The 20,725-nt window shown below is 45.0% G+C and overlaps 1 protein-coding gene across 2 annotated transcripts in view; it reads left to right on the plus strand.

Moving 5' to 3' along the window:
- LOC106565784 (protein NDRG3) overlaps window positions 1-20,725 on the plus strand; it is a 57,183-nt gene that overhangs the window by 2,775 nt on the left and 33,683 nt on the right. For both annotated transcript variants that reach the window (XM_014133296.3, XM_014133298.3), the window contains exons 2-3: window positions 12,828-12,911; window positions 15,680-15,712. In XM_014133296.3, the coding sequence (XP_013988771.2) occupies window positions 12,855-12,911; window positions 15,680-15,712 (90 nt within the window). In that variant the 5' untranslated portion in view covers window positions 12,828-12,854. The remainder of the gene's footprint in view (window positions 1-12,827; window positions 12,912-15,679; window positions 15,713-20,725) is intronic.

A 20,725-nucleotide genomic window follows, 5' to 3' on the forward strand; every position in this document is an offset into this window, starting at 1 on the left:
TGCCTGGGACACATACACGCACCTCTGCTGCAGTAAGAGGAAACACCGGCTCTGGAGACAGAAATGTAGTCTAGTAACATGACCACAGAGACTTACTCAGTCGACATCCGGGTATCTCTACACAGTTGGATATTCTCAACAAGGTTTAAGTTGCTGTGAGAGTGTCCAGTGACTGAACTTAAAAACTTTGAAAGATTCAGGTTTTAATGTCACATGCACAAGTACAGTGAAATGCCTTTCTTGCAAACTCAAAGGCCTAGTGACTGGACAGTAATTCATGGATGTTAACTGTTCGTTCTTTGTCCTCTGTTATTTACATTTGGAAAGACTGCAGTTCTGCTGTGTTTACCTTTGGTTCTAGATTTCTGATGTTTCTAATGTTCTGTAGCTAAAGCACCTCCGTGAGGGCTTTTCTGGTCTGTGCTCCGTTCCACAAAACATTTCACAGACGGGTCAATGCTTGTGGTCAGGCTCCTCCCATGCACAAGTAACCACCACAGGAGGTTGGTGGCACCTTAATTGGGGAGGACGGGCTCGTGGTAATAGATGGAGCGGAATTAGCGGAATGGTATTAAATACATCAAACACATGGTATCCATGGTTTCCATGTGTTTGCCATTTCATTCGCTCTGTTCCAGCCATTATTATGAGCTGTCCTCCCCTCAGCAGCCTCCTGTGATAACCACTACACACTCAGCCTTCAGAGGAGGGAGTCAAACCATGGAATGTCTCAGATAAGTTAAAGAGTATAAGGATTTTATCCTTGGATGTTTTAACAGGTCCAGAAAATGAAATACCCTACCAGTTGTAATTGCTGCGAAGCAAATTGACAATATGACGCCCCAGTGAATTGAATCCCTCCAAGGGCTGTGTTTCTGTGAGAGCAGTTAAATGGAGAGCGAGAGGAACATGACAAACAAACATCAAACACTCATTTACTGAGTGAATAGCACTCAGGGAGATTGGGCCTGTGTTTAATCGTGTTGCTCCCTGGTGAGTCGTGGCCCTGCTGTTTGTGGTGTGTTTGTAGTGTACAGAAGAGATATGTGTGTATAGTGTACAGGATATATCTGTGTTTGTAGTGTACAGAAGAGATATGTGTGTATAGTGTACAGGATATATCTGTGTGTGTAGTGTACAGGATATATCTGTGTTTGTAGTGTACAGGATATATCTGTGTGTGTAGTGTACAGGATAGATCTGTGTGTGTAGTGTACAGGATAGATCTGTGTTTGTAGTGTACAGGATAGATCTGTGTGTGTAGTGTACAGGATATATCTGTGTGTGTAGTGTACAGGATAGATCTGTGTTTGTAGTGTACAGGATATATCTGTGTGTGTAGTGTACAGGATAGATCTGTGTTTGTAGTGTACAGGATAGATCTGTGTGTGTAGTGTACAGGATATATCTGTGTGTGTAGTGTACAGGATAGATCTGTGCTGCAGAATGCAGGAATCTGATTCAGAGCTTGCATTCTTATCTCACTGTCTTGTTTTCCCCTGTACTTCGTCTTTATTTATCTATACATTATCCCTATCCATCTAGCCTATCTGAATGGTCAGCTTTCGGGCTCTGACTCCATAATACTAAGGGCAGGTTTTACAATGTTGAGCCCTACTGTGGTTGCTAAGCTGTTTGGGTTGGTCTGATGAGTGGTTTTATGTAAATGTTCATGAAAGGTCATCATGCCTTCACCAGCAGTGCTGCGTAGAGGGGTCGACAGCCCCCTATGGTTGTCAAGGACACAGCCATCCTCCCTTGCGACCAGGAGAGGAGAGATGGTGCCAGTGGTTTTCTGAGAGGGTCCACCTCTGTCTCTCTCTGGGAGATTAGGTTGTCCTGATGTGTCTCCGTGACAGCCAGCCATGGCTGTGTGTGATGGCTCTATCAGGAGAAAGCCTTGCTTGGTTAGACCAACAGGCCACTCACCACAGATCCATACAGTTCTACAGACTGACCTAGAACCAACCTACCTACCTGCCATCCACATAGAGATACTTTCATAAGCCTGTGTTAAATAAAGAATACTACCTAGGTTTTCAATCAAATCATCTAACAGAGAGAATGGGTGTGTGGTAGTGTCTTGGTTCTCTCTGAGTGGGAACCTTGCTGTTGTCACACTAACATGTACCGATGGCCTTGGGGTTCTGTCATCCGTCTCTGGACCAGTGTTATGTCCTGTAGTGTAGACACATCAGAGCCCTGTAAACCTGTTATCTGGAGTAAGGCTCACTGTCACTGGGACTCAACTCTGTCACTGTGACTCAACTCTCACATCAGAGCCCTGTAAACCTGTTATCTGGAGTAAGGCTCACTGTCACTGTGACTCAACTCTGTCACTGTGACTCAACTCTCACATCAGAGCCCTGTAAACCTGTTATCTGGAGTAAGGCTCACTGTCACTGTGACTCAACTCTGTCACTGTGACTCAACTCTCACATCAGAGCCCTGTAAACCTGTTATCTGGAGTAAGGCTCACTGTCACTGGGACTCATCTCTGTCACTGTGACTCAACTCTCACATCAGAGCCCTGTAAACCTGTTATCGGGAGTAAGGCTCACTGTCACTGTGACTCAACTCTGTCACTGTGACTCAACTCTCACATCAGAGCCCTGTAAACCTGTTATCTGGAGTAAGGCTCACTGTCACTGTGACTCAACTCTGGCGTGAACCCCTGTCTCAGCTGCTCTTTCTCTCTCTACAGTACCTCTCTCTCTCTACCCTGTCCTCTGCCCTGCCTATCCACTCCACCTCTCCACTCCTATCTGCACGAGTAAGCAGTGCTAGGAATCCCCTACAAACAGTCCCCACCAGCTCCCGGGCAGGGCAGCCAGCGAGCAGAGCTGAGTGGAGTGGAGCGGAGGCAGGCAGGTACTCTATTAGCAGCACTGAGAACCATCAGCCTTATTTTTAGCAGGAGTAGCGCAGGTAGCGACCAGGCCCATGTTATAGCTTGCAGTAGATTTTTTGGGAATCATCCATCTATTGTCATTCCACTCAGTAGTATGATTTTTTGAATTGCTCCTATGCCTTTTGTGAGGGCCGTGTTGGGTCGTTTCGATGTAGCGATAATGCATACAAGTTGCTATTGTCAGAATAGGAGGGCAGAGTGTCCATTCTCTAATTAATCTTACTTTGGAATGTTAGAGACACCTCACCATTTAGCTGGTAGAAAACAGACTATTTTGAAATGGTGGAAGTTAACCAGTGTTTTTTCATTCTGTGGATATAACATCATGTGGTGTGAACATACACGGATTGCATTTTCCACCGCTAGTATTGAGTCAGTGGTTCAGTGCCATCTTCATGCTGTATAATCAACCCCCCTTGATGTATCATTGCTTTTTGTGTCCTCAAAGAGAGGGAGCGCAATAGACACAAGCGCTTCGAATAATCAAATCACATCACCCAAAAAGTGCATGCAGTGTAGTGCTCAGAACACCACATGACTTATACATGAACCCCAAAATAGAGCTTTCTGAGTCGGAGAGACTGATGATGTGGGCTACACACTGGAAACATGGGAGACTTACTCAAACAATCAGCCCTCATAGGACCATCATGTCACGGTGATGCCTTATTTATGGTTTATACATATACTTCCCTGTTGGATTTCATGTTTAAATTGAGTTATCCCGTTTGTTAGTTTGAGTGAAACAGTAGTGCTGGTGGACAGTGGCACCACTTTGTGGGCAAAATACACTGCAGGATTTTGGCTTTATTTATAGTAAATCTAGCATCCAGTTTTTCTCAGAATTTTGGACAAATAATGATTTGGGTCATAATACTTTCTGGGAATCAATGTACTTCTTGGAGCAGGACACAATTCCTTTGAGACTGTGTGCGTGTGTGTCTGTGTGTGTGTGTGTGTGTGTGTGTGTGAATGACAGCCCAAACTGTCATTCTGTTACCAAACGTTGCATCTGCACTGTTCTTCAAGTAAATGTGTTTTATTATAATTTTCATTGGAAATTGTTAAAAATAGTACTTATGCAAATGTATGCATAACTTTGCAATCATTGGTTTGAAGTGAGAAATCTGAGTCTCGGTGTCACTCTGTTACTGTGGAATTGCCCTGATGCCTACAGATATGAGGTCTTAAATCAATAGGTGAAATGCCTTTTTTAATCTCACAAGACCATAGGCAGATAAAGTGCCCCCGCTGGGAATAATGGAATGCTTTAACAGCCCTCTGAGAGTAATGAGTGTAGCACTAGATGTGCAGAAAGAGACCTGACAGCATGTTACACTGGTGTGTGTGTGTGTGTGTGTGTGTGTGTGTGTGTGTGTGTGTGTGTGTGTGTGTGTGTGTGTGTGTGTGTGTGTGTGTGTGTGTGTGTGTGTGTGTGTGGTTATGTGTTTGTTTGTTTGTGGATGTGACAGATTTACCCCAGTCCTGAGTTTAGAGAGGGGTGGGGCTCTGACTGCTGTGTGCCAGTAAGGGCTCTGATAATGATCTGAGCCTCTCTCTCACTCACTCTCTCACACACACACACACACACACACACACCAGTGACTGTGGAGCAGGGTTTCCTCTGACACAAAACTGGGAGAGTCCCCAAGAGTATGTACTATGAAAAGAGTAATATATAGAGAGAAATAAACGGTGAAGGAGAGAGAGACAAATACTGTATAGAGAGACTGTAACGAACAGAGAAACAGATGAGAAAGAGAGAGAGAATTGGCAAAAAACACACATTTCTTTCCACAGGGCCGTGGGATGAGCCCCACCTTCTTGGCGGCAGGTAGCCTAGTGGTTACCGGATAGAAAGGTTGCTGGAGCTAAAAATCTGTCGTTCTGCCCCTGAGCAAGGCATTTTTATTTATTTTACTAGGCAAGTCAGTTAAGAACAAATTCTTATTTACAATGACGGCCTCCTAGGGAACAGTGGATTAACTGCCTTGTTCAGGGGCAGAACGACAGATTTTTACCTTGTCAATTCAGGGATTTGATCTTGCAACCTTTCAGTTGCTAGTCCAATGCTCTAACCACTAGGCTACCTGCCGCCCCAACAGTTAACCCACTGTTCCCCGGGCGCCGATGACGTGGATGTCGATTAAGGCAGCCTGCCGCACCTCTCTGATTCAGTGGGGTTGGGTTAAATGCAGGAGACACATTTCAGTTGTACAACATTTATTTTCCTATTTTTTTTCAACAAATATATCAACGATTTGTCGACGGCGCTAGAACTGTCTGCAGCACCCGGCCCCACCCTACTAGAATCTGAAGTCAAATGTCTACTGTTTGCTGATGATCTGGTGCTTCTGTTAGCAACCAAGGGGGACCTCTAGCAGCACCTAGATCTTCTGCACAGATTCTGTTAGACCTGGGCCCTGACAGTAAAAACATGTCCAGTTGCCAGGACCACAAATTAAAATGCCATCTAGACACCTTTGCCCTAGAGGACTCAAAAAACTATACCTACCTCAGCCTAAACATCAGTACCACAGGTAACTTCCCCAAAGCTGTGAACGATCTGAGAGACAAGGCAAGAAGGGCATACGCCATCAAAAGGCACATAAAAATTTGACATCCCAATTAGGATCTGGCTAAAAATACTTGAATCCGTTATAGAACCCATTTCTCTTTCCAAATAATGTCCAATCAATTGAATTTACCACAGGTGGACTCCAATCAAGTTGTAGAAAAGTCTCAAGGATGATCAATGGAAACAGGATGCACCTGAGCTGAATTTCGAGTCTCATAGCAAAGGGTCTGAAAACTTTTTCTGTTTTTTATTTTTAATACGTTTGTAAAAATATCAAAACATCTGTTTTACGCTTTGTCATAATGGGGTACTGTGTGTAGATTGATGAGGAATCCAAATTAATTAATCAATTTTAGAATAAGGCTGTAACGTAACAAGATGTGGGAAAAGTCAAGGGGTCTGAATACTTTCCGAATGCACTGTGAGCATTGCACAAAATGAGCTGGAAACTGAGCTGCACTTCCTAACCTCCTGCCAAATGTACAGTATGACCAAATTAGAGACACAGACCCACAAAGAATTTAAAACAAATCCAATTTTGATAAACTCCAGTAATCTACTGGGTGAAATACCACAGTGTGCCATCACAGCAGCAATATTTGGGACCTGTTGCCACAAGAAAAGGGCAATCAGTGAAGAACAAACACCATTGTAAATACAACCCATATTTATGTTTATTTATTTTCCCTTGTGTACTTTAACTATTTGCACATCGTTATAACACTGTACATAGCCATAATACGACATTTGAAATGTCTCTATTCCTCTGAAACTTTTTAGAGTGTAACGTTTACTGTTCATTTTTATTATTTATTTCACATTTGTTTATTATCTATTTCACTTGCGTTGGCAATATAAACATGTGTTTCCCATGTCAATAAACCCCATTGAATTGAATTCAAGACAAAGGAGATGATTGTGGTCTACAGGAAAAGGAGGACCGAGCACACCCCCATTATTATCGACGGGGCTGTAGTGGAGCAGGTTGAGAGCTTCAAGTTCCTTGGCGTCCACATCACCAACAAACTATCATGTTTCAAGCACACCAAGATAGTCATGGAGAGGGCACAACAAAATCTATTCCCCCTCAGGAAACTGAAAAGATTTGCAATGGGTCCTCAGATCCTCAAAAGGTTCTACAGCTGCACCTTCAAGAGCATCCTGACTGGTTGCATCACTGCCTGGTATGGCAACTGCTCAGCCTTTGACCGGAAGGCACTACAGAGGGTAGTGCGTATGGCCCAGTACATCACTGGGGCCAAGCTTCCTGCCATCCAGGACCTCTATACCAGGCGATGTCAGAGGAAGGCCCTAAAAATTGTCAAAGACTCCAGCCGCTCTAGTCATAGACTGTTGTCTCTGCTACCGCACGGCAAGCGGTACCAGAACGCCAAGTCTAGGTCCAAGAGGCTTCTAAACAGCTTCTACCCCCAAGCAATAAGACTCCTGAACATCTAGTCAAATGGCTACCCAGACTATGTGCATTGCCCCCCCTCCCCCCCTTTTACGCTGCTGCTTAATTACCTCGACTAACCGGTGCCCCCGTACCATTGACTCTGTACCAGTACCCCCTGTATATAGCTGCGCTATTGTTATTTTACTGCTGCTCTTTAATTATTTGTTACTTGTATTTTTCTTAAAACCGCATTGTTGGTTGAGGGCTTGTAAGTAAGCATTTCACTGTAGGGTCAACACCTGTTGTATTCAGCACATGTGACAAATACAATTTGATTTAATTTGAAATGAGAGGCAGAGAGATAAGAGACGCATACTGACATTGAGTAAGAAGGAGGAGACTCCACAAGGTCACGTCTCTCCGCCCCTTTACGACCTCCCTATCAAAGCCCTAATCTAGTACCAGATAGAGAGAGAGGGGGGGGGGGCTCTTAACATTCATCAACCATCTGTATAGAACCAGGAAATTATTGCCAGTCTTTTGAGTAATGCTTATAGGAGGGCCAGGAAATGAAATCTGTGTGTGAGATTGTGGTTGTGTTTTTCAATATGATTATGAGTTAATTATATTAATGGATTATGTATTTGGATTAATGGATTATGTATTTGGCTGCTAATCCTTCAACGATCCAGAGAAGTCCATTTTAAATGGTCACCTCAATAATTCCCTGCAGTCACCTGAATGAACACATGGTTATGCTACTGTACACACTGCTTGTGAATAAGAATTGTGAATTCTAAATGTGTGAATGATGTGTGTGTTGATTCTAGATTGAATACTTTGGCAAAGGTGTGTGTGTGTGTGTGTGTGTGTGTGTGTGTGTGTGTGTGTGTGTGTGTGTGTGTGTGTGTGTGTGTGTGTGTGTGTGTGTGAGTGCTCTTCAGTTGAAGTGTATGGTTTTTGAACCGACCCTGTGTTGGGAGGTTACGTGTGCACTATAACAGAGGAAAGATTTAGTTTGCTTGGATCAATAGGCCTCAGTGCAGTAACAAGAGAGAGTTGGGCCCCAGGAGAACAGACTGGGAAGGGAGTAGAGTAATTAAGGCTGGAGCACTAGGAGCTTGCTGCCTCTCAGGCCTGGGTGCTCCTGCTTCACAGGAATCTCCTGGGGTGATGGTAGGGAGGGAGGGAGAGAGAGAATCTTCTCCCAGTTCTGTTGCTCTGTCTGTCCGACTTGTCTCTCCCCCTCTGGCCAGAACAGAGCAGAGGGATTGGATCAGAACAGAGCAGAGGGATTGGATCAGAACAGAGTAGAGGGATTGGATCAGAACAGAGTAGAGGGATTGGATCAGAACAGAGCAGAGCAGAGGGATTGGATCAGAACAGAGCAGAGCAGAGGGATTGGATCAGAACAGAGCAGAGGGATTGGATCAGAACAGAGCAGAGCAGAGGGATTGGATCAGAACGTAGGACTAACACTATAGTTGTGTTGTTAATCCCCTGACAGGAAGAAGGAAAAATTGAAATAAATGTCAAATGGAGAGATTTTCCCTCTAATTCTCTTACCAAACGAATGGCCTGGGTTAGAGTGTTAGGAATAATCTGGAACTGAGCCCGTCACAGTCACAGAATTATACTCTGGGGCGGATTATACACAGACTAAGCGCTGTAAACAGTGTGTCTGAGGGGGTGGGGGCAGCAATGTGGAGCAGCCAGGGCAGACGCTTCTATTCAGATGTTCCACAGACCAGTTAGTTGTTCCTTTCAGATGGTTGCCATAACAGCACCATTGAGTCACATAAAGGAAAGCAGGCCTGGGATCTGTTCTCACTGGTTGGCTGGGAGGGAGGCGGGAGCTTCTAAGGAATTTGTCTTGCCCTCCTTTCCTTGTGTTTTTTTGTATGCCTGACTACTTACCCCAAAGCATTCCCCCCCCCCCCCACACAGAGGTTCCTCTGTTCTTTAATTGGGACTGTGTCATCAAAGTTATTTGACCCAAAGATAAAAGGGACAGCCACACAACACAGACAGTCCCTCTATTTCAGCTTGTTGTCAGGGCCCTGCTCTCACAGCCGATCCATCAGCCTGTCATAGGTGACATTAAGGTAAGTCAAATCAGTGTCACCATGACAACATACAGGTAGGTTAACTCAAGCCACCATGGTGACATTTGGTAGGTCAAATCAGGGTCACCATGCCAACGTCTATAGGTTACCCTAGGCCTAGGGTTTCCATGGCGATGTCTAGGTAGGTAGAAATAAGGTTACCATGGCAACATTTGCCATTTAAGGAGGGCTACCTCAGGGTCAGCATCACGACTCTCAGGCGACTGTAATCCATAATAGGAGCCTCTCCCAGAGTGCACTGCTCTCCAAAGTGAGATGGAGATAGATGGATGGAGAGGGGGATGAGGCAGGTAGATGAGGCAGGTGGATGAGGCAGGTGGATGAGGCAGGGGGAGGAGGCAGGGGGGTGAGGCAGGAGGAGGAGGCAGGGGGAGGAGGCAGGAGGAGGAGGCAGGGGGAGGAGGCAGGGGGAGGAGGCAGGAGGAGGAGGCAGGGGGATGAGGCAGGGGGATGAGGCAGGGGGAGGAGGCAGGAGGATGAGGCAGGAGGAGGAGGCAGGAGGAGGAGGCAGGGGGATGAGGCAGGGGGGTGAGGCAGGAGGAGGAGGCAGGGGGAGAAGTGTGAATCTGTCCACTCAATCCATCATTCAGCACTGGCTGCTGACAAGGCGGCTACAGGACTCCCTTGTGTGTGTGTGTGTGTGTCTCAGTACTACGCTAAAGCTAATAACACCTCTCATACTATGACCTCCAGCCCAGGTCAGAGGGTAGGGCATCGTTGATGGGTTGTCCATTAGACCAGTGTAGTTTCACACACAGGATGGTAGACTGGGAACAGAAGAATACACATTCAGACATTTTAAAATAGGACTATTTTGTCTATTTCAATTCTATGGTGAAGACTGAGCATTCTTCACTTTCGTGACTCATGTGGTTTTCCTCGGACATGATCTTCAGGGATGTTTTTCCTAGTGCTCGGTCCTCAGTCACTGTGGTGCAGCGTGGCGTGATGTAAGAGGCACTACAGGAGCAACCTGCTGAGCGCTAAATTGACCAGGGGAACTGTGTGTGTGTGTGTGCATGTGTGTTTATAAGTGTGTGTATTGGTCTTCATAAACAAGACAGTTAAGAGGCATACTGTATTTAGAATATCCATAATGCACCACCAGTCAGACTTTCCAGACAATTAGGTCACATGTATGCACCTCATTGTACTGTGTCAGCTGTTTCCAGAATTCCCCCTTCCCCCGGGCTCTATATTCATCCACGCACATAGCATGTTCTGAGCATCGTCTGATGTCAGAGGTATTTAACCAAATGTGACAATCTCTAATGGACTCCCAGTCAAATATGTTCCACAGACAACAAACACATTCCCTGTCTATCCATCTGTCCTCTGGGCCAGGGTTTCAAAAAACTCGCTCCTGGGTTCCCCCCTTGGTGCACGTTTGGTTTTTTGCCGTAACACTACACAGCTAATTCAAATGTCACTGTGGATGAATGAGGCCACAGGGAAGAAGTTATCGTTGGTAAAAGCAGATGATGTATTAGCGTCTCTCCCCAGACCTGCACTGTCCCAATCTGTTTCTCCCATTACAGCCTCTATCTGTTCTCTTTGTCTCTCATTTGTCCCAAGGCGCTCCTATCTTAGAATAAACATCACCGGCTTTGTCTCTATGGCAACCACAGCACACACCGTACAGTGGAATGTGAGTCTGTTGGAGACTAAGGTATCTAGACAGGACCTGGTGTTCTTATAGTTGGAACAGGGTCGGGCCATAGGAAATGTACAGTACAATCATACACTACAATACAATATAGTACAATAAAATACAATTCAGTACAGTACTGTACAATACAGAACAGTACAATACAGTACAATACAATAAAATACAGTACAATACAATACAACTTCATATTGTAGGATCGCTTTTAGGAACTGTCTGTCTGTCATTTGGGTATAAGCCTACCCTGACCCTTCCCGATTGCAGTTGGCCTTTGCTACCGGCCCACTTTCTGCGTCAGCCCGAGGAAGTGTTGGAATGATACAGCCAATACGCTGAATCTGCTCAAGCATGCAGAATATTTGTTTTTCTTTTTTCTCGCTCCTTGTCTAAATATTTTTTTGGTTCCTTTGAGCCGTATTTGTCAGCAGCATTGCTGGGCATATTTTCATCATACTAACTACTTCTGACGATTGATGTGCAGGCATAGGTTATGGTTTTGATGGTATGTCCAGTCTGTTCCAGGAAGGTAGTAATGTCTTGCCACAGCAGCAGATGGAGGCTATGCACACGGGTGAGCCACCATAGCAGGTCTGAGAGCACCCTAATGGGTCCTTCTGACAAACTGGGATGACGTCATCTGTGGAGTGGAGCTGTTCTGGTTGGTTGAGTTCCAGGCTATTCAAGCACATCACCAGCCTACTCTGAAGGTTATATGTTCAGCTCAAGGTTGTTAGAGAGAGGTGGGCCTTGACACAGGAAGTGATTATAGTACTGGAACTCCCATTGGCTGTTGTCAGTCCAATTGCCATGCCCTTTTCTATTGAAGACTTCACTGTATTTGTACTGTTACTTTTTAGAGCGATTTTCAATTCATTGTTGAGCTTGTTAATATATGAGTATTAACTTACTAATAAATGCAAGTGAGAGACAATTACAATATGAGCTAAGTTTTATTTTATTATACATGTTGTTAGAGGCATCGACCTAGGCCTGTCTCTTTAGATTCTATCCCCTGTTATCCCCTCAGTAACATGATCTTCTCTCAGAGAGCCAGGTAACAGAACACCGTTTACTGTTCTCACCTTGAGCAAGCGGGGCTGAGGTAAAGGGGGAGGCGCTGACGGGGTGATTGAGCAAGCGGGGCTGAGGTAAAAGGGGGAGGCGCTGACGGGGTGATTGAGCAAGCGGGGCTGAGGTAAAAGGGGGAGGCGCTGACGGGGTGATTGAGCAAGCGGGGCTGAGGTAAAGGGGGAGGCGCTGACGTGGTGATTGAGCAAGCGGGGCTGAGGTAAAGGGGGAGGCGCTGACGGGGTGATTGTGTGCCGCTTGGGTGTAGTCTCTCTGTGTAATTATTTGCCTCAAAGGGAAAACAAATGAGGAGGGATTTGTGTGGTGTCCCTGCCTGCCCCACTGCCTGCCCCCCTGCCTGCCCCCCTGCCTGCCCCACTGCCTGCCCCCCTGCCTGCCCCCCTATCTGCCCCCCTGTCTGCCCCCCTGTCTGCCCCCCTGCCTGCCCCCCTGTCTGCCCCACTGCCTGCCCCCCTGCCTGCCCCACTGCCTGCCCCCCTGTCTGCCCCCCTGCCTTACTGCTGCCTGGTCCTTAGGTCATCCCAGCCTTACATAGCCTACACCTATCTCAGAGCAAACAGAGAGGGAGAATGCCCTTCAATCCTTCAACCCTTCAGCTTCATCCTCATCACGTGTCACGGCGACACAGCTCAGGTCTGTGTGTGAGAGTCTCAGGGGAGGAATGCCAGGGCCAGGTGGGCCAGGGCCACAGCACGAGACATTGCCTGCTTCTCTCATCCAATACAAATAGATCAATCAGCCTGATGTGCTGTTACTAACCACTCCCATATTAACGAATAGCGTGAAGCCGACATGAATCTGAACAGCTTATTCACGCAGCAGGGGTCTCTCAGATCTCTGTTATGTTCTCTCTGTGTGTGTGTGTGTGTGTGTGTGTGTGTGTGTGTGTGTGTGTGTGTGTGTGTGTGTGTGTGTGTGTGTGTGTGTGAATATGCAAATAATAAAGTCTTTGTATGATGGTATGTGCTATAATTGTGTATCTCACATTTCTGAAAGTATGTTATGTGTGGCTCACATAGGATCATTTATTGTCTTCTTCTCTCTCTCTGTCTTCCTCTCAGTGTTGAGTAGAGTGACCAGACAGGAAGATGGATGAGCTACAGGATGTGCAGCTGACTGAGATCAAGCCCCTGCTGACCAATAAGGTGAGAGTAAGAGATGACCACCTGCGAGGGAGAGTCACACATACACATGCCTATACACTGAGTATACTAAACATTAGGAATACCTTCCTAATATTGAGTTGCATTCATTGGGGCATGGACTCTACAAGGGGTCGAAAGCGTTCTACAGGGATGCTGGCCCATGTTGACTCCAATGCTTCCCACAATTGTGTCAAGTTGGCTGGATGTCATTTGGGTGGTGGGCCATTCTTGATACACATGGGAAACTGTTGAGCGTGAAAAATCCAGCAGCGTTGCAGTTCTTGACACTAACCGGTACGCCTGGCACCTACTATCATACTCTGTTCAAAGGCACCTAAATCTTTTGTCTTGCCCATTGACCCGCTGAATGGAACACATACACAGTCCATGTCTCAATTGTCTATGTCATGGAAAGACCAGGTGTTCTTAATGTTTTGTAGACTCATGTATAGAGACTTATTCACTATTTGTCTCCATCGTGAACAGTGCTTCCCTCCCCACTCCAGAACTCTGTTCATCAAAGTGAATTATTTATAATCCCTGCTTCACTGTAGTGAGGGAAGAGAAAAGACTTGAGAAAATAGAGGAATAGGAGTCAATAGAAGAAAAATCAAGGGATGGAGTTAGGCTCAAGAGAGAGATGCAGAGAGATGGAGAGAGAGAGTAGGCAGATAAAGCTTGAAAGCAAGAGGGAGGGGAGGAAAGAGGGGAATATCAAAGGGGAACCTTGCAGAAATGCATCTCTTTTTTTTGCTTGAAAGATTCAGATGAGAGAGAGAAAAAACACTCCAGCAGATCAAAGCTTTCTTCCCACCCTTCCTCAAGGACCTCCGTCTCCACTGCAGCATCGAGGAGGGGATGAGCTCCCAGCCTGCCTTGGGTTGGGGCAAGGAGAAGGAAGTCAGCCCATCTCTGTAAATTGACCCGTTTTATATCCAGAGAGAACTATTCTGTTCCAGACAGTTCCAGGGCGATATTACAGGCAGTTACAGAAGGTTTTCACCAAAAACAAATTTGTCAGGAGAAGTTCCGCCCCCATTCATTTTCAACGAGGTCACTTGGATAAATGTGCAGGGTATTGTGGGAAGGTGAGCGGCAAGAACCCTGCTAACGGAGTGGTAGAAAAAGTTCAGCTCTGCTCTACTTTATGCAAATTTCAATCAAAGTGAAGCCTTGGAGCGAAGCGTTGTCAAGAGGAGGCACCGCCTCTGGTCAAAACCCACTGTTAGGCTTTCTCTGCATCACAGGACATGAGTTGATGTATAGGCTGAGGCAGAGTGTATTGTGTCATACATCATGGGCTGAACAGGCCATTCATCATCTGATAGTGGTGCTGGTGAAGTGGGCTGGCTGTGGACAGACAGGTGGATGGAAGGCAGCACCATGAGCTCGTCTGAATGAATGAGTTTATGGCTGACCTCTCGCTCCACCTAGTGGCCAGGCCATCTCATTAAGAATCCAACAGACAGGAGCCTGCAGGATAGATGTGAGGACAGACAGACAGTAATGAGTTGACAGGAGAGGCATACAGGTGATAAATAGGATAGCATATTTAGAGTATGTCAATTAAGCAGTGGTGTTTTCTGTCCTGAACAAAAATATAAACGCAACATTCAACAATTTCAAAGATTTTTCTGTGTTACAGTTCATATAAGGAAATCAGTCAATTGAAATAAATTCTTTAGGATCTAATCTATGGATTTCACATGACTGGGAATACAGATATGTATCTGTTGGTGCATGGATCATAAAACCAGTCAGCATCTCCTTCGCATAAAGTTGATGGCTGTTGATTGTGGCCTGTGGAATGTTGTCCTTCTCTTCAATGGCTGTGCGAAGTTGCTGAATATTGCCGGGAACTGGAACAAGCTGTCGTACATGTCGATCCAGAGCATCCCAAACATGCTCAATGGGTGACATGTCTAATGAGTATGCAGGCCATGGAAGAATTGGGACATTTTCATCTTCCAGGAATTGTGTACAGATCCTTGCGACAGGGGGCTGTAAATTATCATGCTGAAACATGAGGTGATGGCTGTGGATGAATGGCACGACAATGGGCCTCAGGATCTCGTCACGGTATCTCTGTGCATTTAAATTGCCATCGCTAAAATGCAATTGTGTTCGTTGTCCGTAGCTTATGCCTGCCCATACCATAACCCCACCGCCTCCATGGGGCACTCTGTTCACAATGTTGACATCAGCAAACCGCTCGCCCACATGACACCATACACAGGGTCTGCGGTTGCGAGGCTGGTTGGACATATTGCCAAATTATCTAAAATGATTTTTGAGGTGACTTATGGTAGAGAAATGAAAATTCAATACTCTGGCAACAGCTCTGGTGGACATTCCTGCAGTCAGCATGCCAATTGCAAGCTCCCTCAAAACATGACACATCTGTGACATTGTGTTGTGTGACCAAACTGCACATTTTAGAGTGGCCTTTTATTGTCCCCAGCACAAGGTGCACCTGTGTAATGATTATGCTGTTTAATCATCTTCTTGATATGTCATACCTGTCAAGTGGATGGATTATCTTGGCAAAGGAGAAATGCTCACTAACAGGGATGTAAAGAAATTTGTGCACACAATTTGAGAGAAATAAACTTTTTGTGCATATGGGATATTTTATTTCACCTCATGAAACATGGGACCAACACGTTAAATGTTGGGTTTATAGTTTTGTTTAGTGTTAATTACTGTAGGTGAAAGAATTTCTACCATCCAACACCTCAATAATACCTTTCTTTCCTCTTTTCTCTCAGAATTCACGTAACTTCCAGGACTTTGACTGCCAGGTGAGTGTCTCCAGTTCTAAATGAAGGGTGTTGATTTGTACTGATCATTTTCAGTGATGTGAAAATGAAGGGCCCAAACAGAGGGAACGGGTTCTGCTCAGGTAACAAGCGGTGGTTTGAAATCATTCTGATCCTACTACTTTCAGTTTGCCCTAAGTTTAAACGGAGTTCCTCTCTCACTATTAAGAGTCTGCAGGTGGAATGGTGATGCGGAGTTTGCAGGTGATTCAGGTGTGTTAAGTTCTTGTGAGGCCCTGTTCTGTGGACAAACCTCTATTGGATAACACTGAGTCGTGACTCATTAAGCCACACCATCCTGAGGCCCTGAAGATGAACACAACAGCCAATGAATGCCTTCCATCTCCATTACACAGCCAATCGCTGCTTCACTGCCATGTAAGACAGGGAAGAAGAGAGGGTGTTATTAGTGGTTTCTATGATATTGTGTGATTCTTACATATTGTATGTTACACAACATGACCAAAAGTATGTGGATCCACATCGATCTCGACCAACCATTTCTGTATGGGCCTCGCTTTGTGCACAGGGGCATTGTCATTCTGAAACAGGAAGGGGCCTTCCCCAAACTGTTGCCACAAAGTTGGAAGCACAGAATCATCAAAAAATTAATTGTATACTGTAGCGTTAAGATTTCCCTTCACTGGAACTAAGGGGCCTAGCCCGAACCATGAAAAACAGCCCCAAACCATTATTCCTCCACCACCAAACTTGACAGTTGGCACTATGCATTCGGGCAGATAGTGTGGGTTTGGCATCCGCCATCGTCCATGTAACAGTCGTCGTATGTAATGGACCAAGGCGCAGCGGGTTGAGTGCTCATTTTAACGTTTATTAGAACACTGGGAAAAAAACAAGACAAAACCACGACCAGTAATGCAGGCTACACACACACGCAGGCTACACACACACACACACACACACACACACACACACACACACACACACACACACACACACACACACACACACACACACACACACACACACACACACACACACACACACACACACACACACACACACAGCTATGCAAAAACATCTTCCCACAAAACCCATACAAAAAACACCCCTCTATATAGGACCTTCAATCAGAGGCAATAAAGAACAGCTGCCTCCAATTGAAGGTCAAACCAATAACCCTAAACATAGAACTAGAAAGACTAGACCAGAACATAGAAATATACTAACATAGAACATAACCAAAAACCCCGGAACACTCTTCTAAACAAACACCCCTCTACATAAACACATAGCCCAATAAACCCTGAAAAACTCTAAACAAATACCCCCTGCCACATCCTGACCAAACTATAATAACAAATAACCCCTTTACTGGTCAGGACGTGACAGTTCATCAGACTGCCAGATGGTGAAGCGTGATTCATCACACCAGAGAATGCATTTCCACTGCTCCAGAATCCAATGGGAGCAAGCTTTACACCACTCCAGCCGACGCTTGGCATTGCACATGGTGATCTTCGGCCATGGAATCCCATTTCATAAAGCTCCCGACAAACAGTTATTGTGCTGACGTTGCTTCCAGAGGCAGTTTGGAACTCGGTAGTGAGTGTTGCAACCAAGGACAGACAATATTTATGCAATTTATGCACTTCAGCACTCAGCAGTCCCATTCTATGAGCCTGTGTGGCCTAACACTTTGCGTCCTACCACACTTACAGTTGACCCTGCAGCTCTAGCAGGGCAGAAATTTGACAAACTGACTTGCTGGAACAGTGGCATCCTATGACAGTGCCACATTGGAAGACACTGAGCTCTTCAGTAAGGCCATTCTACTGCCAATGTTTGTTTGTGGAGATTGCATGGCCGTGTGCTCGATTTTATACACATTTCAGCAATGGGTGTGGCTGAAATCACCAAATCCACTAATTTGAAGGGGTGTCTACATTCTTTTTATTTTACCTTTATTTAACTAGGCAAGTCAGTTAAGAACAAATTCTTATTTTCAATGACGGCCTAGGAACAGTAGGTTAACTGCCTTGTTCAGGGGCAGAACAACAGATTTTTACCTTGTCAGCTCAGGGATTCAATCTAGCAACCTTTCGGTTACTCGCCCGATGCTCTAACCACTAGGCTACCTGCCGCCCCTACATACTTTTCCACATGCAAATAGAACTGTACAGGGTTATTATTAGCCTACATACATAGGCTACAGTCAGAAATGGATCTTCATTATTTTTGTATCTACTGACAGTGGTCTTTGCACAGTGCAAGGTACATGCTTATGAAGGTTGCACTTCAACAGTCAGGTGGATGCTGCCTTTCCCAGGGACTGTAAACAGTTAACTAACGCTGGCTTTCAGCAGCCTCCATGCAGTCATGCCTGTTCTCTGCATCACGTCCTGGGCTAAATATAGCTACTGCAGGTAGGATGGTAAGCATACTCAGTGGAGCAGGGCTGGTGCATGCTCTTATCTGCGCACCCACCCCCCCTTCATGCATACACTCAGACACTTGTATAGGCATTGTCAGACACACAAATACACACACTTTCAGACATTCCTTTTACTTTTGCCACATCCATCGGGACATTGTACCAGCAGTGTTTGCATCTAGCCAGTAAATCTACCAGGATTTGTATAATTATTACAGAAGCTCCCATTAGTCATTCCACTGCAGCACTGCTGTGACGTCATCACCCAGAGACGGTGTGTGTGGATGTGGATGGGAAGGGACGACAGGGCCCGAGGGTGTGGCATAGGGTATTAGTCTTCATTCTCCACAGGGATGATGCAGTCCCAACCTGAGGATGTTTCTCTTACATCACTGAGGTAGCCACAATTTATTTATTTTTTTACATTTATTAAGGACAAGACACACATCACGACAAGAGAGACACCACAACACTACATAAAGAGAGAAGTAAGACAAAAACATAGCATGGTAGATGTGTGTCACCTTCCCTCCCTTCACACATTTTTATATGTTTACACTCTTGGCAGGAATTCTGAACAAAATGATGGAGCTAGACATGGCTATTCAAAATGTGATGCTAAATGAGTGCAGAATCAGGAGACGTGCTCTGGGAGCTGCAGTGACACTAAGGGGGGAGTAACGGGTGCTTAGCTCTGTTCAACATCACAATTCAGTCCTCCTTCGATCTAGCAGAGACAATGCTGTAATCAATTTCAGAAATATTGTTCTATGTACAGTGAGCTCCAAAAGTATTGGGACAATGACATTTTTTGCTGTTGTTTTGGCTCTGTACTCCAGCACTTTGGATTTTAAATGATACAATGGCTGTGAGGTTAAAGTGCAGACTGCTTTAATTTTCATCCATATCGAGTGAACCGTTTACAAATTACATCACTTTTTGTACATAGTGAGAAAGTTACAGACGCATAAATATCCTACCACCCAAAAATGCTAACCTGCCCTGTTGAGAGGTTATCCGTAATCATGGTAGCATCCACATTAATGTAGAAGTGTTTAGAAACATATTATATTTTTACTAAATAGTAAAAGTGACTCCAAAATGACGCAATACATTATTTACCATTAATTTCTATTGGGCACAAAATCTGAAACACAACCAAAACAAATAGCAAAGCTTGATGTAATCATTGTGTGCTAGAAATATGAGACCAAATACTAAACTTTTAACTACTTTAATACACACAAGTGAATTTGTTCCAATACTTTTTGTCCCCCTAAAATGGGGGGACTATGTACAAAAAGTGTTTTATGTCCAAACGGTTCACCTGATATGAATGAAAATACTGTCAAATTAAAGCTGACAGTCTGCACTTTAACCTCATAGTCATTGTATCATGTTAAATTAAATTCAAAATGCTGGAACACAGAGCCAAAAAACAGCCCAATCCTTTTGGAACTCACTTTATAAGCTACTTGAATTAACATGATGGTGTATGAATTTAAAAAACCTGACAACCTCTTAGGCTTGATCTTAGCCTCCTCCAGGAATGCACTCCTCTCACTTCCCCATTCAGTGGGTGAGAAGCAAATGGCTTCATATGAAGTCAAACTGGGATTGCAAGTCATTGGCCCTCTGTGTTCTGCTGATCTCGTTTAGCCCAGGGGAGGGCGCTCTAAGCCTGACTGATGGTGCAGAGCAGAGGCGCTAGACTTTTGTGTCTAAGATGTGCCTGTACAATGCAGAAGGCTAATTTGGTTAAGATATTGGTTAATGTAGCTCCAAATGAGAAGTGGGGAAAACAGTGCAATGGGAAGAAGTACATCAGTGTCTTTTTTAAGCTGCTATCCCTGTCCTCCACTTTCTCCTCTGTCCGTCCGTCTCCTTGGAGGGGGTGGTTGGTGCTGGGACAACAGTGTATGTATGACTCACAGGGACAGAGAGGTGACAGCTTGGCTATGACACTGTCACTGGCCTGCCTTTGGCAGAGAGACATAGAAACAGTCTCTATGATTGCGTTCTGAGGTGACACTGGAATTGAAACAAAACAGACTCTAATCAGAAATGTATACCTGAAATAAAATGGTGGTGATTTATCAGTGTGTGCGGAGATCGCAGTCACTTGTGAACAGATTATTGATAATCCAGGTGGGGGGGATTTTTACCAGAGATGCATGCATCATCATTAGACCGGTCAATAGGTGCTTGTACATTGTAAATGTGTCTCTGTATCCATACCTCTGCATGTGTGTGTATGTGGCACCCCCTGTGGGGCAGTAGTGGGAATAATTCATGTAGAAACACTAGGTAGTACGCTCCATTTTACATTTACATTTGAGTCATATAGCAGACGCGCTTATCCAGAGGGAATTACAGTTAGTGCATTCATTTTAAGAGAGATAGGTGGGACAACCACATATCACAGGCATAGTAAGTACACGTTTCCTCAATAAAGTAACTATCAGCAAAGTCAGAGCTAGAAAGGGGGGGGGGTGAGTCAAGTGCAAGTGTTGGTTCAGCTACGTTTCTTTTTTTAGGATGGGGGGTTTAGGTGAGGAGGGGAATTACTTATGATAATCTTTGTAGAGGTAGGGTTTCAG

The sequence above is a fragment of the Salmo salar genome, chromosome 12 (assembly GCF_965601325.2).
Source record: "Salmo salar chromosome 12, fSalSal1, whole genome shotgun sequence".
In the NCBI taxonomy this organism is placed as follows: Eukaryota; Metazoa; Chordata; class Actinopteri; order Salmoniformes; family Salmonidae; genus Salmo; species Salmo salar.